Source organism: Macaca nemestrina, chromosome 3 (genome assembly GCF_043159975.1).
Source record: "Macaca nemestrina isolate mMacNem1 chromosome 3, mMacNem.hap1, whole genome shotgun sequence".
Lineage (NCBI taxonomy): Eukaryota > Metazoa > Chordata > Mammalia > Primates > Cercopithecidae > Macaca > Macaca nemestrina.
In genome coordinates, this window is record NC_092127.1 from 43,113,596 (window position 1) to 43,130,961 (window position 17,366).

Genomic DNA, 17,366 nt, shown 5'->3' on the forward strand with positions numbered 1-17,366 from the left:
GCGGCCTGCGGAGGCACCAAGGGCAGGCCTGGGTTACCTCGGTCAAATGGGCGGCGAAGGCATCGCCGGGGTATCTGCGCCCTGGCTCTGGAGAAAAAAAAAAAAAAGGCTTTGAGAAAAGCCAGAAGGCAGCGAGGTCGATGGGAAAGCGAAGGGGCTGCGGCGCCCGTTCACTCCGCGCGCGGTCCCCGGCAGGCTGCAGCCGGACGCTGGCGAAGCGCAGCAGGGGGCGCAGGCGGGGAATGGAGTGGGGGTGGCGCGGGAGACCTGCAAGTCCAGGCGGCCCGGGAGGGGTCCCCGGAGGGCCCAGGCACCCTCCAAGCGGCGGATCCTTGGACGAGTCTGCGGCTCCCAGGGCTCGGGACTCCCCTGCGCAGCTGCCCAAGACCGCAGCATCGCCGCGCCGCCCAAACGCAATTTTGACCGGTGTGTCCCCGGTCGGCCGCCTAAGGCCAAGGCGAGTAGGGAGGAGAGGCCGAGAGAGAAAACCCGAATGAGGTGGGGGAGGGGACCCGGAGCGGGGAAGCGGTGTCATTTCCACCAACTGGGCTCCTTCCTGACCCAGCCGCTCATCTGTCACCGCTGTCTCATTCCTGTTATTTACATCTGTCTTTAGCATTCTAATTACTCGCTTTATTACTTTAGCCTGGAGGAATCCTGTAAAAAACAACGGAGATGAGGATCCTACCACACAATAAAACTGCCCAAAATCCCCACTGCACATTATACAGAGCACTTGAGAATATTTGTGCTGTTATATGACCTCAGTATGTCCTTAAATTGATCTTATTATATCTTTCTTTCTCCCTTCTCTCTCTCCGTGTGTATGTAATGAACTCTTTTAAGGCGTGGAACGCAAGAATAAGCCGTTCAACAAATAATGAAAATGAGATTATTCTTATCTCTGATAAGGGGGTGAGGACAGAGAAGACTTTGAGGCATTTGGACCAGCCCCGCACAAGTCCAGTTCCTAAACTCTTGGTTCCATTTTTACGTCTGTGTGATAAAGGAGAACCCCCTTCACATCCGAGCTTGTAAGACTGAAAGAATGTTGGAAATTTAGAGGAGGGAATAAAATGCCTAATGTCTTTCATTATCTTGCATTAATCTCTGAATCCCCAGAAGGTCTCAGGAGGGGAAATGAATTTAGAGTAGGAATAGAAGTGGGGTTCAAAAATCATGGTGGCTTGAATGTTTTTCTTTTAAGGTAGGATTTAGAGATGGGGGTGCATGCAAAATCGGAATAAACCCCCCTGATAGCAGGATTCCTGTATACACTCAAAACTGGATTCAAGAGGAAGCTGATTCAACCTACCAGAAAATCCCGGACAGAAATGCAGCTTTCTAACTGTTATTTATTCCTGCTAGTGGAATTATTGTTGCACTCAGTTGCAATTTTCTGGCTGTGCTAATGGTTTTCTTTATTGTGTTACACTAACATAATCTCCTCCAGAAAGAAAATGACAAAATATATGGATTTTTAGATAAATAACTGAGGTAATTTATTGGCCTTTATGCTCTTCTGATGGGGTGGTTGATAGATAATGTAATAATATGTACATAATTAAGCGGGTTTACTGTACCTCAGTGAAAATAGGTTTAAAGACAGTATCTCTGTCTTTAAGCCTATGGTTTTCTCAATGGATATTTACTTCCTCTACTCTGTGGAATGAAGGCGGAAACCTCAGGAAGCAAACAACTGAGTGTAAATAGAAGATGGAGGTGAAAAGAGGGGGAAAAAAGGAAACTGGTGAGTCCTTTCATAAAGAACATTCGATTAGGGCCCATTTCCCACCCAAACTCTTCTCATAAGGTTCAGTAAGCCAAAGTAAATATGAATTGAGAAGTTAAAGAAGGGCAGATTGTAGACAAATATAGATCTTCCCAAAGAAATGAATGACTTACACCCAGCTCAGGGAGAGGGCCTTCAAAAACACACTCACAGGACTCAGAGATCTGCACTCAAAGAAATATGAAGGCTTCTAGGAGATCACTGAAAGTGAACTTGGTGACCAAATGCCCCCTTGCCCTGGCTTCTGGAGGTTGCCCATTCAAGGCATGGTGTACTTGCTCTTCCAAACTCATCTAAATTACATCAATAACAGAGCGTACTCTTTAATGAGCTCTCAACTTTAAAGACTTGAAGGATATTAACAAGCCGCTTGACAAATGGTGCTTAGAAGCACATTAAAGACGCTGCTAATGGAGCGCATAATGACGGCTAATTTTCGATCAGATATAAATTAGAGCCCCAACAGTTATTTGCCTTAAGGACTTTATGTAAATGATTCTGTTCTGTATAAACTGAAAAGCGAAGAGAGCCCTGCCATTTTGGCAATCCTTGTGGATATGATTAATAGATCTGCAATAGAACTGGGCAGAGACAACTGATGGCATTTTCATCTAAAAGTCAGTGTGTTTAGGTAGTAAATATGGTAACTTCTAGAGTTGATGTAGCCTTCTTCAAGCAAAAGAGTAAAAATGTCCTTGGCACCTCCCCCACATGGTTAAAGAAGTTAAAAAAAAAAAAAAAAAAAAAAAGCATTCAGACTCATCCCCCTCTGACCTGCACCTCACACCCACCAACATACCCAGAACAGTCACAGCTCCATCATTCACTAGGACCCAAATCTGCTTCACAGGCTCCCTAACCACATATCCCAGACAATTTTCAGGGATCTAAGCCTTGTGTATCACTTTTTTGAATCCTCTCACTGTGAAATCACTTGAGATCTCATTCCTAGCTTTGCATACAATTCGCATCCTGCAAGAGTGTGCTAGCGGGGAAGGGAGTGGAAGAAGAAAGAAGAGGAGGAGGAGAACAGTGATGAGTGTAGTAGTGGTGAGGTGGGAGGAAGAATGGTGAAAGAGAACTTGAAGGAGTTCAAACAGAAAGGTTGGAGGAACAGTAATACCTGCCCAATTCAAAATGGAGGAGATATTGTAGCTTTTTAGTTTTTCAATTTATTTATTTATTAATAAATAAATATTATTTATTTGTGCCATCCAACACTCCCTCATTAAAAGATTTAGGTCTCAAGTCATCAGAGTGTACAAAAGGGTTTGGTGACTGATTGCTAAAATTTGTTTCCTTCCAACCTATTCCTTTCATTGTACCTAATGGGAAGCTGGGGAGAAGAGTTAGCCTAAGATGGTCTTACCTGTGTCCAGTTTCTGCTTTATCACATCTACTTGCCATCAGCCAGCTGGGGGAAATATCATATGTAACACTGGGATTGCTTGGAGCTGCATCTGGCTGCAGTTTCAGGGATAGCATCATTTCCTGAACAAGGGGAAAGAGTTTGTATGAGTGAGTTTGCAAAACCTAAATAGACACCCAACTCTAGCTTGTCAATGGCTTGTTTATTATTAGTTACAAACAAATAAAAACTCAGTCTTGCTGTTTCAGGAAAGCCAAGCATTATTGCATCTCAGGATAGTTTCCTCTGCCTTCACATGCAAGGTAAATACAGATTTGGGGGGATCGTTTTTATAAGCAACTCATGGGCAGCATTAAAGTTGATACAGAAATTCTGCCCCAATAAGTGAGTTGCTTCTAACAGTGACACCAGCTTCTAAGATTTCCTCATCCAAGCTATTTGAGAGATGAGAGGAGAGAAAAGAGAGAAGGGGGAGGGGAAAATGGAAGGAGGAAGGATTGAACAGTAAAGAGATTTCGCCTAGCTGATTAAATCATTTTATCTTGCAGTAACTGATACCTAATGGCCGCGAGTTAAATGGTGGAGTTCAACGATGCTGAGGAGCATCGTTACTGAGTCATGAAGTAGTTTCAAATTGGGGTACAATAAATACAATTGTTCTTAACCTAAATTAAATCTGTCTATTCTCCCCTCCAAACTTCCTCCCCAATTGTACACATTGCTAGTGCAAAAAGGCCATGTAGGAAACATCCGGACATTTCTGCTACCTTCTAGTTTAGGATTCTACAGCAATGGGAGGAAACAGAAACAGCAGCCTCAGCTTTCCCTTTGTCTGACAGCAACCTCTTGCTCATTTCTGCTCTCCACTGGGTACCTTGTGTTCTGCACTGATGCCACAACTGGTTGGTAAAACTACTATTTGAAAAACAAACCTGGAGTTACCTTAATAACAAAATTAATGACAGAACCAAAGAATTCTAGTCTTGCCTGGTTTTGAGAGGAAATGTGACTGAGCTTTTCAGAATTAGAAGCCGTGTGTGCCACATTCAGCTCAGAAAACTTGATCTACTATAACATCTTTTGTGATTTCTTTACAGTGAATGAATGCATATTACTGAGTCTAATTACCAGTTATCCAGATATGTCTGCTCCTCTCCTCAGAACAAATTGAGAATACTTGGCAAAATGAAACTGGTCTAGCTCCCCGCACTGATGCCCTTCTATTTTATTATAGCTCCTCTTTCTCTTTGCATGTCTACACTGCAGGATCTATGATAGAGAGATAACATATGTGGTCATCTTTGCATTATTTTCCTCTCCCTGGGGAAAGATAGATAACTCTTCTATTAGCCACCCATCTCCCCCTCACATATTCCCTCTTTTTCTTATTCACCTTTCAAATCCAGAGTGAATCCCAGGGAAAAAGAAATAAGTCTCCCTGAAAAGGAAAGCAGTGTGAGAAAAAAAAAAAATCAATGAAATGATTTAGGAAATGGAAGAATGGGCCCCTTTGACAATACTGTAATTAAAAGCTTTCAGGGCTGTAAAGTGAAAAGTTGATGAAAGAAAGTGTAAGTTGCCAACCAATTCTTACCTAACCCAGTAGGACTATTTAGGGGAAGTTAGATTTAATTTAAGGGTGGGGACCCCAGGGTCCTCAAACTGCTCTTTTCCCAGATGGAATCAGACATTCTAGCTCAAAAGCCAGGGGCCGAGTTCTCTTCCCCAACAAAATCCTAACACTCTGGAGGTGAAGGAGAAAGGAGCTGCCTTCATTCTGGCTCAAGGTGACAAAATGTCACCTCCAGAAACTGAAATGGAAAGTTAGCGCTTAGGCACCATTACTTGGTACCTTGGAGTTGGTACCAAAATGGGACTTAAAACCAGTTAGCCAGGCTACCCTCTCTGAAAGCCACCACAAAACCCTGGAGAGGGTAAAGACTGAAGCACTGAACACTGCTTCCAAAGAGATCCTCACTTTAATTCTGGATCCTCATCCCTGCCTGTCTCTGCTGAGCCCAGCTGCAGGCCAGGTCCCCTGTGTTCCCCGGGAAATGCAGATGGCTTCCACCTTTGGAGCCAGAAGTGCTCCTGCCAAAAAGACACCGTGTTGGGCTCTGCGTAAAGGGAGGACCCACAGGCAAGACACCTGTAGCAAACAAAAGGTAAAAGCCCCATCAGGTGCTTTGAAAAAAGATACACAGAAAGAGGAGTCTCAAGCACCTTCCCAGGAGAAGCAAGCGTCTTGGTAAGACTAAGAAAGTGGCATTCTGAGTGAGTTTGAAAAGTTTCACCAAGCATGCTGGCAGGGGGTATTGCAGGAGAATGGCTTGGAGTGTGCCCATTTGTTGCTTTGTGGTGTGTGTGTGTGTGTGTGTGTGTGTGTGTGTGATGCAGGTGAGAAGTTTTGAGGAAAATGCCAGAGTTGAAGTTGAGAATCTTGGAATCTGCATGTCCATGGAGCATGGCTGATAGGGGGTATACAATGGCCCTCTGCTATGCTGCAAAAGGTGCCTTCACTCTGTTGTAAAATGCTTTGGTTCAGGTCAGTTCTTAAAGAACCTTTAGAATCCAGGCCTTGCTTCGGTACACCAAGGAGCCAGCTGCCACCTAGGGAGAGACACTCCACCCTCACCCCAGTGCAAGAAATAGGGGCTCCTAGGTTTATAACTAGTGAGCACAAAAGGTGCCCCTTCTTCGCAAAGGTCAGAAGCCTTATTATATTTTTTGGGCTTGGGACTGCTGTTGAATTTGGAGCGTCATGTGACTGTTTTTGCAAAAAGATTCTTCACCTCTATCATATCACACACTCGACCAATAATTCCCCAAACCATGACCTACTCTGCCTCTGGAAGTCAGTGAGTCTTCACTCAGTTTAACCAAAAGGCACAGAAATGCAGACAGCCATTTAACAAAGCCAAGGTAGCCCACAGGGAGAGTAGGACTGTCCAGCCCTATGTGTATTAACCCTGCATCTCCAGGTGTCCCTTGCCAACCCGAGTCATTCAGGCCTTCCAAGAACACAAACACTGCCCTGAACGAATCATACAGAGGGTGTTAGTTTAAGCCTTTTAGTCACTTACAAACACATCAGTAACTTTTTTTAAAAAAATCAAACCCCGTTAGTTTAACAGGACGACTTGGCATCTTACAACAATTTCAGAAGCTAGTTGGCTTCTCTCAAAAATATCAGTTCTCATTTTCTTGCTGCCTCCAATTATTCAGAAAGCCCCCCACCACCAGAGATAAAAAGCAAAAACCCTCACCCATATACACAAATAAGACTCTGAGTATGCTCCCAGGGTCCAGAAAATGCAAAAGTTAGGGGAGCGAGGAAAGAGGAAGTACAGTATTGATGAAAAATTAGGACAAGTTTTTAAGAGCCACGATCCAGACCCTATGGGAGGGCGAGGGGGGCACTGGCTTCTGTTAGCTACAGCCAATTCTGGGGCTGGGGGGAGGGAGCTTGCTTTCCGCCGAGTGACAGCTGGAGTAATGGCTGCAGACCCAGCGCGGGGTGGGGGCGGGTGAAGCTGGGCGGGGGTGGGGGGAGCAGTAATTACTAGCCAGGCTCACTCGCCTCCCTACTTTAGGGCGAACGCGTTCTTCCAGCTGCGCGCCTGGATTGCAGCTCGGCCTCGGGGCATCCTGGAGCCTGAATGGGGGATGGGGTTCGTGCTACAGGACTTTAAGCTGAGGTTCCTAAAAAGTTTCTGAGCTAGACTCTCCCCGAAGGCCCTACCCTTGAAGCAGAGGAAGGCCGAGTAGAAACTGCTCCGTGCCCAGCAGCCCCCAACCATTAGGCCAGCTTCAGGGGCCTGGCAAAAAGTGAGAAAGGGGTGGTGCACAAGGGATAACAGCTCTGGAAGCGGATGCGCTGCACAGGCCAGGTCTCAACCTTCTACCACCACCTTCCTTCCTCATCCACAAAAGCTCGAACCCTGAGAATGCGCGCAAGGCTCCCTGGGGCCCCAGAACCCTGAAGTTGATTGTATATCAAGAGGCCGCGCTGGGAGGGACGGAGAGGAGGGGAGAGGGGTAGGGGCTGGGTTCTCCACCTCCTCCCGCCGCCTCCCTCCGGCTGGCTGGAAGCCTCACGTAGTCAGGGATTTTTTTCAGAATAATTGATGGGTCCAGTTCTCCAGAGCTTTCCCAGTGAGAGCGCGGCGGACCGCGCTAGAATTTAAATAGACGTGATTAGTAAAATGCAAGGGGGCGAGGCGCCCGGGCCTCTCTTTCTTGAGGGTTCCTGGCTGAGCGCCTGGTGAGGCGCCTGCTCCCCCAGCTCTGGGGGCCCCTTGGGGCCCAGGCGAGCTCCTCCAGCGAGGGAGGGAGGTTCTGCTCTGATCCCACGCACCCCCAGCCCTTTGGACTCTGCCCCTCACCCTCTCCCAAAACGCCTGTCACCAGTGCACACCAGGAACCGGAGGGGAAGAAAGGGGAGACGGGACTGGCAGGGAACCCAAGGCCAGCTTGTGCAAAGCATTAGGTGGTGAGTCCGAGGGTGGGGTCGAGGATCTTGATTCCTTGGTGCCGCCTGAGCCCCGCAGGCGGGCGCGTAGCATTAGCCTCCAAAAGCGAGGAAAGCTTCTGGGCGATCGCCTGTCCCCGCGTCCTGCTTCTCAGTCTCACTGTTCCCTTTCCCGCCTCCAGGCTGCAGAGCCTGAGCAGCTGGGACTGCGGAACTTAAGGCGCCTCTTCACTTACCCAAAGCTCTGAGAAGGACTCTCCGCAAAGAAGTGACCTACACTGGGAAAAGCCTTCGTCTTCCCTCTCTCGCATCCCTATCTCATCGATTTGTTCCTGAAAATGGGGCTGTGCATTCTTATAACATCTACAGCCAATTAATATTGCATTAACTCTATTTTAAAAAAACAAACACACACACACACACACAAAACACAAAAGCACCAGAATACTGCACCCTATCAAAGCCATCTATTATTCACGGAAATGTAATTGGAGACCTAAGATATGTGTGTTACGGGGCAATGGAGGAAAACAGTCGTGACAATATTTCAGAAAGGAAGGGGATCCGGGGGTATCTAATATTTAATTTCAAGTCTGTGGTTTTCTAATTCGAGATTAAAAGCAGTCACGTCTTTGAAGCCAGACAGTTGGTATAAATGTACAGTTAAAATATTCTATTCCACGGTCCCTAGACAGAGCTCTCTGCTCGTCCCAGGCTTCATTAAATTTTTATTATCATCCCAGACTAGAGCAGGGAATGAGCGGAAAGACTGTCCATCTAATTGCAATTGATAAAAAAAAAAAAAAAAAAAAAAAAAGCTCTTAGATTCTACCCCCCCTAATTTTAATACATTAACAGCAGATTTTTTTCTTCTTGGTATGTCCAGGCTTTCCCAGCCCTGTGATACACACAATTACATTATCACTGATGTATTTTCCACTTTCCAACGGGCACCAGGCTTTGCCCTCTTCTCTGCCCTTTGAGAAGGCCTCAGGGGTTGGTGGGAGTGGAGGGAGAGAGGATAGGGGAGGCTGGCTTCAGAAAGTGATGCTGTATGAGAAGAAAACAAGTGACACCAGTTCTCGAAGCATCTGGCAAAAGATCAACGAGAGACAACGTTTGCACTAAGCTGGTTCTTCCTGTGGCAAGATGAAAGCATATTGTTACCCAAACAAAAACAAAACAAACAGATTATTAGGCCAGGCTGCACTTTTCCACAGCCTTTCCACTGTGTGGAATGAAAGCAAAGAGCAATATTTTTTTTTTATTTCTGACTGCTGCCTTCCCCCTTCCCCACATCAGAGAGAGAGAGAGAGAGAGAGAGAGAGAGAGAGAGAGAGAGAAAGGAAGAGAGAAGAGGGAGGAAGAGAAGGAGGAAGGGAGGGAGGGAGGGAGAGAGACAGAGAGAGAGGGCTCAAAACGTTTGTTCTTCTTCAGCCTTCTTCATGTGCTGCTAATCTGACTGTCACAACAGTCGACTGTAGATATGTGTGCATGTGTGTTCGGGGAGCCCATCTCAACAAGGGTGCTTTAAATTTTTTTGAAACGGTGTAAATAAAGCTTTTCATCTCCAGGCGTTGAAAGTACAGAATAAAACCCACAGTTTGCTTTCTGAGCAGCTTCCTATTATCACATCACCACTTAATTTTATTTCTATTCTCTCCAAGTTAAATAGAAAGACTGGCTCACAGGGGAGCTGCCATGTGCCTACAGACTGGGGATGTCAAGCAGAGAGACTCACTGTGCAAAGTTAATTTCAATTCCCGCGGAGGATTTCACATTCCGGCTGGCTCTGACCCACAGTAATTAGCTGAGATAACTAATGATTACTTACTTATTCCTTGTAATTATCTGGATTTAATGATTTGCTGTGTAATTTATTAATTCACTCATAATAGACTTTCAGTACTGGAAATGACTCCTTTAAAGGGGCAAGGCAGGGGAAATTTAGTGATTTTTTTTTTTTCTCATTGCCATCAGTCTGTCTCCTGACAAATGTGGACTTCAGGAACATCATAACTATCCGAAAACCTTTATCTTCCTTTTTGTCCTACAGGATACCAATCCACCTTTTTTTCCCTTCTGTTGCAGCAACCCCCTCCAAGACCAACTGAAAAGTAAAGTGAAGTTTTGAGTTCTAATATGAATCATTTACCTAGAGATATAAAGGGTTTTTGCAAAACAATTCCAAAAACAAATTTCTAAACTTACTCTCATTGCCTACCTCGAAAAATTTGAGCTTCATTCTCTGAATAATATTATTTTTAAAATCAAGAGAATTTTTCTATGCATTTTTCACTGTCTCTCAAGAGCTTCTCGAATAGATAGGTCAAAATAAATTGATTTATTTGAAGTTTGAGATAAAACATTTTTATCCCTCAAATTTCAATTATCTTGAAAAAGTTTCAGTTCTCTTCACAGAGAGAAGTAACAGGATCTCTCCTTGATATTGAAAGGTGTTATGTACTATCACTTATTTTTAAAAATCAACTTTATGGAAAACAGAAGAGTATTACATTGTATGTAAATCCTAACTACTTCATTTGCTTTTTCATACTTACATTATTTTTCCCCAAGCTATGTGTCAATGAAACATAATCTGATAAAAAGTCGATCAACTGATGTAATGTCAGATATCTGAAAGAAACTTACTTCTTTCTGGATGGAGTTAAAATGTTTTGCTATGAAGGGTGCTTAGATATCAACCAGGGCTTACATGATCATTTCTGTTCCATTTCAGTTTGGATTTAGATGACCACATTGAACAAAAAGATTGGATCATTTGCTTTTAGGGAAGTCTAAAAAATAAACTACATAATACTGAAACATAATATTCAAGATGTCTAGATGTGCTACTAAGTCAATTCATAATATATCTCTTTCCAACAAAATAGCAATTGTGGACCTTGGGGAAAATTAGGAAATAAGTCATAAATGCCAGCAGATTTGATTGATATGACAAGAATTTTCAGACACATTCTACTACTTATCCATTTGAGTATTTTGAAAGTCAACACCAAATGGATATTTCTCAACAATTTATACATGGTTCAGCCTATTCTTAGCTTTAATTTTTTCTTTAAGACCAACCTCTTCTCTCCAAATCTCTTTGGTTTGGTATTGTCTCTGTATCTCTGCGACTCTCTTTAGTAAAAACTTTCAGAATGTATTTCTTTTCAGCTTTTCCCATACAACACATATTTAAGCATGCTCTAAGAATGAAAATATTTCCATTTTGCAGACAAGAAAGTTTTCTCTTACCCTAACACAGAGAAGATTAACAAAATGCGATGTACTTTTGAAAGTCCAGGAACACGAGAGACAAAGAACACCTGGTGAATCAGGAGAAAACATAAGCCTTTACTCTCAACTATGGAAGTATATATGGATAGTTGTTGTTATGTCACTTTTCTCACAAAAATCTTACGCATGTATGCACATATGCAAGCTGTCATATACTTCAAAAGCACTTTTAAAACTCCTTTTTATTTCTGTCCAATATGTTTCTCAATTTCTACTACTTTTACAGTGTTTTCATCTTCATTTATAGATGCTATATTTGTAGAAATAAGACACTAGCACATCTGTCTTATTTCCTGCCAGCTAACTCGCTTTCACTAAAAATCCACATATGAGAAGGGAATGGTGTTAGTTATTGAATATCATTTTTATCCTAGATAAGCAAGCTGAATCTGTTGCACATTCAAGTCATTTTATTCATTTTCTCCACTCTGGAGAAAGAAAGAAAGCAGAAGGTTGTCTAGCTAGCTAAAAACTTTTTGGTCAAAGGTGAGTTGGAGTAGAGCTGAGTGCTATAGTTACTATCCATGGTACTGAAATTAGTACTCAGCATTGTACCGAGCTGAGTTTAACTCAGCATATGCTGACTGTTTGAAAAGACTTTCAGGAAAACCGAATCTAAGAATACAAAGGGAAACAGAAGAAGAAACTTTCAGCCTTCAAGACAGAAATAGAATTAAACCATCAGTATTACTATACTTGAACTCACAATTTTTTCTTTTAAATTCCTACAAGTTTTAATGTTTTCTTAGGCACCTATGCAATATCTCATTATTTCTAATGGACACTCAGATTTTGTTTCTTCAGGTGTCTTTCTTATTTCAGTGATAAAAAGGGGTTCTTCCACCCATTCTCCATCTAACTTTCACAACGCTTTTTGTTACATCCAGAAATTATGATATTTCCAACAATATTTAATCCCAACTTGAGTCACTGTAACAACTTTCATTGACTCATAGGGTATTTCCTAATCTTGTCTCCAAAATAAGAAACATTTCAAGATAGTTCCATATCAGAGGAGTCACAGCTCAGGTTAATAGAATTACTCCCGGAGAATGATCTAGTTCTTCCTCTCATTTGAGCTATAGATTAGCGTGATATTCTTATATTAATTAATAGTATGAGATATTAATAACACAAATATCTAAACCAGACACTTACTGAGGGAAAAAAAATCTTTGAAAACCTGATATTAAGTATGTTGTCCAACTGTTGTAGGGAGTCTTAATATTATTAAAATAGTGGAGAGATGTGTTTAAGCTAGGATCAGAAGAAGAAATGACTGCATCAAGCATGATGAATTTTCTTGTGTCAGTGCCAAACCAGAGTCAGACAGACTTCCCACCAACTCTGGTGTCAGGGTGAATCACAGAAGAGGGCAAAAATTTGCTACTTCTAACTACATAGCATTTCTTCCTCAGCCCTACTCTGCCATGTGAGTTTCCTTAAAGGTCATGGGAAATGAGGGAAGAGAGAGAGAGAGAGACTTTACTTCCTAAGCCAGCAACTCAGGTGCTTCCTGCTCTGTCTAGGTTTGTTGCTTTCCCGTGGTGGTGACCAAACTGAAGGCTATAGTGGGTTCGTTTCTGGGCCTCAACCAGGGTGCTGTACTCCTCCGACCAGGCCTTGGCTCTTGCCACACCCAGTCTCCTAGAGCTGCTAAAAAGTAAGCTGAGTTCCTTTCTTACTTTTACTCCTGAGAGATGGGAGGGAATGCATGAAATTGTTTCCATCCAATATCTCTGCTTATAAAGATTCTTTTTGCAGAATTATTGCAAGTCTGAAGGAAGAACTCCAAGGGAGATATTTGGAGCCAAATATCGTAATTTCTTCTGGGCAGGAAAGTGAAGTATCCTGTGAGATGAGCTCTCACTATTAAAAAGCTGTTATAAACCTTGTTCTTTAATACTTTACCAGAGAAACAGCCCCTACTAAGTCCAAGCTATACTTTCATAACAACCACTCCCTAATAAATCATCAAAATGTGCTTCCTCCTTTTAAAAAGTCTCCCGCCAAAACACTTCCCACATAAATGATTAAAATAACATCACATTTTAAAAGCCATTTAATTTTAATAACATATTTTAATGAAAAAGCAGCATACGTTCCCAATAAAACATTAAAATTATCTCTTCAATGAAAGACAATCAAACAACACCAAAAATAAATTAATACATTACCATAGTAAATAAACCATCTATTAATAAAAACAAGAAACCAGGCCATATACAGAACTCAAGACTTTGGAGAACCTCAAATGGAACAGCAATACAGCAAAATTTGTAAGAATATATCTATGTGTGCATCATTTTTAATGAAATATTTACAGTAGATAAGGTACCAGTTATCAAGTACCTAATTTTTTGTTCCAAAAGAATTTTTCCAAACAATGTGAATTTACAAGCAGTGCACTGTCTTTCTTATAGTTCAAATTAGTTTTTCTACAAACAAACCTCCAAAAGGAAAAACTGAAGGATTCCTATAAATGTTAACATGTAGCCAACAAAGCAATTGAAAACTGGAAGACTGAAATACCTTGGTGAAATCTTAAAATGCGAAGGGCAAACACCAAGTGGCAAATGCACCTAAAGCTAGAAAATGGTGCATCAGTCATGCTTCCAACTGCTTCTTCCCTTCTGTTAGAGGTGTGTGTGAGTGTGTGTGTGTGTGTGTGTGTAAGGGTAAGTGAGAGCGCTCATGTGTCATGGGGACAATGTGGGAATCCCCATTAAATATGTAACGAAGTAAACAATACTTCAGACAGTGAATCAGGTCTACACGATTAAGACATCCATTACTGAGTGTCTACTCACAAATCAGAACACTACCAGTAAAAACAAAGAAAAAAACAATCTTCATTCAAGTGAGAATATACAAATGGGTCAAAAGGAACACAGTATAGGAGGAAAGCTGTAAAAATTCAGTAAACTCATCAAACAAAATTTTTTGAATGTTACTAGCTATACATTTCCCCCACTTTTTTTAGACGAAAGAAGTTTAATTAATTAGAATGTGCACAAAATTAAGTTGCTAGAGAGATAAATTAATAATTTACAGAGAGGGTTGTTCTGCAATAACCAATAATAGCTTTCAAGATCAGTGGACACAGCAGGCGCAACTCTTTTCTTAAGCATTAACACTTCAGAGAAGGAAAAAGGGGGTAAGAACCACAATAAAAATATATATATAATATACAGTGTAAATGCAGAAAATCTGCCATCTTTTTTTAAAATTCAAAATACTTTAGAGATGTCTCTATCACATTAAGCATCAACTCTAGTTTAAAGTTTTAGTCCTGAATCAATTTCTATTTCTGAAAAATAGTTGCAAAGTGTACTTTTCAACTTGAACAGGGGTGATGTCTGTAAGAATAAAAACAAATCTTACTTGATCATTCTTGTGGACTTTTTAAAGGCTGTCTCGTCTGCCTTCCTGCAAACAGCCATCTCCACATTTCCTCTGAAGGATCCGAGGTGGGGTTCAAAGGGACAACTTTGCTACAACAGACAAATGCCATCTTTTGTTATTCTTTCCTTTGAGAAACTGTCTTACATTCTCACCGGCTTGGGCTCAGTTGTTCGCTTGTTCGCTTCCTCTTCAGTCCTCGATTTGTCGAGATTCACATTTACTGGAATTGTTTCTGGTCGCCAAAAGTGAAAAGAGGCAGGAGAGAGAAGGTGAGAAAAGGGGGGACGAAGAGACGGGCGTCTCTGGAGAGGCCAAGAGTCTTCTAAATGCCGGCGGAATATTTCATTCTTTTCTGTTTCTGCCTCTGGTTGCAGAACCAGACGCGCACCACGTTTTTCTTCAGGTCCAGCTTCTCTGCGATGGCGGCGATCTTTTCAGAGGAGGGCCGAGGCTGAATGGCAAAGTAGGCTTCGAGCGAGCGCTTCTCTGGCGCAGCGATGGACGTGCGCTTGCGCTTCTTCTCCGCGCCATTGAAGAGCTCAGGCTTGGTGAGCTTCTCGCGGTGGGACTTCTCGGCCTCCTCGAGCCATGCCTGCAGGATGGGTTTGAGCGCGATCATGTTATTGTGCGACAGTGTGAGGGACTCGAACCTGCAGATGGTGCTCTGGCTAAGCGAGCCCACGCCGGGGATCTTGAGGTTGGCCAGCGCGGAGCCCACATCTGCCTGGGTCACCCCCAGCTTGATGCGTCGCTGCTTGAAGCGCTCGGCGAATGCCTCCAGGTCCCGCGGGTCGGCGTCCACGTCGCTCATGCAGCCCATGTGCGACGGCAGCCCGTGCGCGTGGGCCATGCTGAGCGCTGCTTGGTGCATGGGGTTCATGGTGGCCATGTGCGGCGCGTGAGCCGGCGTGGACACCACAGCGCCGTCCGGGCCCGCCATAGCGCCCAGGGCCAGCCCGGGACTCAGGTGCTCCAGCAGCTCGCCCTCCAGCGCCTGGTGCGGTTGGTGGTGGTGGTGGTGGTGATGGTGGTGGTGGTGGTGCGTGCCTGCCAGCGCGGAAGGGTGCGAGATGGGCACCGACGAAGAAGAGGCGGCCGACGTGCACGGGATGGTGTTCATAGTGTGGTAGGTGGCGTCCGGTTTGAAAGGGCTGTGGTGGGGTGGATGGTGGTGGTGGCTCTTGCTCTGGGAAACGATGTCCACGGCTGCCAGAGCCTCGGCGCGGGCCAGCAGACTCTCATCCAGCCCACCGAATATATTGCTCTGCAATTGCAAGTAGAAGGCACACATTACGCTCAGCAGGGAATTGTACGCGCTCTCTCCGGAAGCCCAGGCCCAGGGCTCGACACCGCCGCCGCGCCTACAACATTCCCAGATCGTTAAAATAATTAATAATAATAATAATAATAATAATAATAATAATCCTGAAACCAGGAGGTGAAGAGAAAAAGAGAGAAGCCACCGAAAGAAGCCGAGAGTGCAGGAGGAGGAGGAAAGTGAGCCTGTAGACACAACGAAACACAACACAACACAACACGCGCAAAGGCAACATCCCAGGTCATAAAAATTAATATGAAAGGCAAGACCCACTGAATACTTAAGAGAGAGAGGGGGGAAAATTGGTTGGAGGTGTGGGGTGATTTGCTGTGCAGACATGAAAAAAACATCAAGCAGATAAAGGGGGCTGTCAAAATGTGCCTTTAAGCGGTGATTATGCAGAAATACGCACCGGTGGGGTTGGAAGACAGGCTCTTCGCATAGCCTCCGAGCCCCCGCCGCCGCTACCGCTGCTGCCACTGCTGCCGGAGCTGCTGCTCCGGCCTCCGCCGCCGCCGCCGCCGCCTCCACCGCCACCAGCGTTGCTCGAGCTGCTAGGGGAGCTGGCCGAGGGCGCAGTGGGAGCCGTGGAGCCCGGCGAGGTGCTGTGCAGTGCCGAGTACTTGGGCTCCACGTGCAGGCTGCCGCCGTGCGGCATGCTAAACGCCTGCTTGCTGTTCAGGGACATCATCATCATCTTCTCGCCCGCCGGGGCGCTAGTCCGTAGAGGCACTCCCTGGCCCCGACTGCCGGGACCCTCCGAGAAGTGCCGGGCCGGGGTTGGAGCTGGGAAGGGCCGTGCGAAGTTGCGCTCACCCGCCGCCGCCTCCGGGCTCCGCACCCCTGGTCTCCGCTACGCACTCCTTCGCCGCCTCTGCTGTCAGTCTGAACCGATGCCTGACTCCGTTTGCCGCTGGCTGCAGACCTCGGCGCCCGAAACTGCCCCCGCTCCTCGCGGCCGGCGAGTTATACTCCTCTCTCCCCGCGCCTACCCCCGCGCCCCCCGCCCTCCCTCTCTCCCGCGCGCCTCCACCCTCCCTTGCCAGGAAACGCCGGCTCCTGCTAGTTTTCTCGCGTTGCCCCTTCTCCCTCTCTACTCCCCTCAGGCTTGAGTCCTTTCTGCTCTCCCCGCACTCGCCTCGCGCTCCCCCACCGCGCCCTCCGCCGCCCCTTTTCTGCCCCCGCCGGCGCTCTGTTGCCGCCGCCCTTTGCAGCGTCCCGCGGCTGCTACTCACAATCGCGCCCCCACTCAACCCCACCCAAGTGGCCAGATCCGCGCTCCAGTCGCCAGGCAGTGCCTATCTAAGGACCAGCCTCCAGCCCCTCCCGCTTCTTCTGCCGGGTCTCTGTCTCACCGGAAAAAGAAACTCCCAAATAAAGTTGCGGCCCAAGCCAGCGTTGGGTAGGGTTTTCCCTGGACTACTGGGAGTGCCTCTTACCTGGCTGCCTCCTCCCACGCCTCCTGCTTACCACTAAGTTCCAGGCTTCCAACCCCACTCGGCCCGCCCCCACCCCGTCAGCTCAGGTGACCCTGATCCCAGGTTCCCGGCCACCGCTGAGAACACAGACTCTGCGGCCAACCCTGGTCCTGCGCGCCGCTCTGAGCTCCCGCCCCAATACGAGCGGAGGTCGGCGCTCTGTTACGAGCACCCCACGGTCCGGCGGGTGCCTGGTGCCAAAGAGACATGGGGTCGCAGGGGCTGCAGGG

The 17,366-nt window shown here is 45.4% G+C and overlaps 1 protein-coding gene across 2 annotated transcripts; it reads right to left on the reverse strand.

Annotated features, from left to right (window-relative positions):
• Nucleotides 1–12,984: 12,984 nt before the first annotated feature.
• LOC105463433 (POU class 4 homeobox 2) lies at nucleotides 12,985–16,599 on the reverse strand. 2 transcript variants are annotated; one of them, XM_011710515.2, is made up of 3 exons: nucleotides 16,263–16,349; nucleotides 16,075–16,112; nucleotides 14,663–15,614 (listed from the first exon to the last, which is right to left on the reverse strand). In XM_011710515.2, exons 1-3 carry the CDS (start codon nucleotides 16,347–16,349, stop codon nucleotides 14,663–14,665), a joined length of 1,077 nt encoding a protein of 358 aa, XP_011708817.1. The 2 variants fall into 2 exon arrangements, with proteins under 2 accessions (XP_011708816.1, XP_011708817.1); XM_011710514.2 differs by having other exon boundaries at nucleotides 12,985–15,604; nucleotides 16,071–16,599.
• Nucleotides 16,600–17,366: the final 767 nt, after the last annotated feature.

What these genes read in the sequence shown, in the direction of transcription:
- LOC105463433 (XM_011710514.2), bottom strand. Translation starts at nt 16,355, where the DNA reads ATGATGATGATGTCCCTGAACAGCAAGCAGGCGTTTAGCATGCCGCAC. An exon ending in CCTGTCTTCCAACCCCACCG is followed by an intron (nt 15,605 to 16,070) that starts GTGCGTATTTCT and finishes TTGCAATTGCAG; the next exon opens with AGCAATATATTCGGTGGGCT.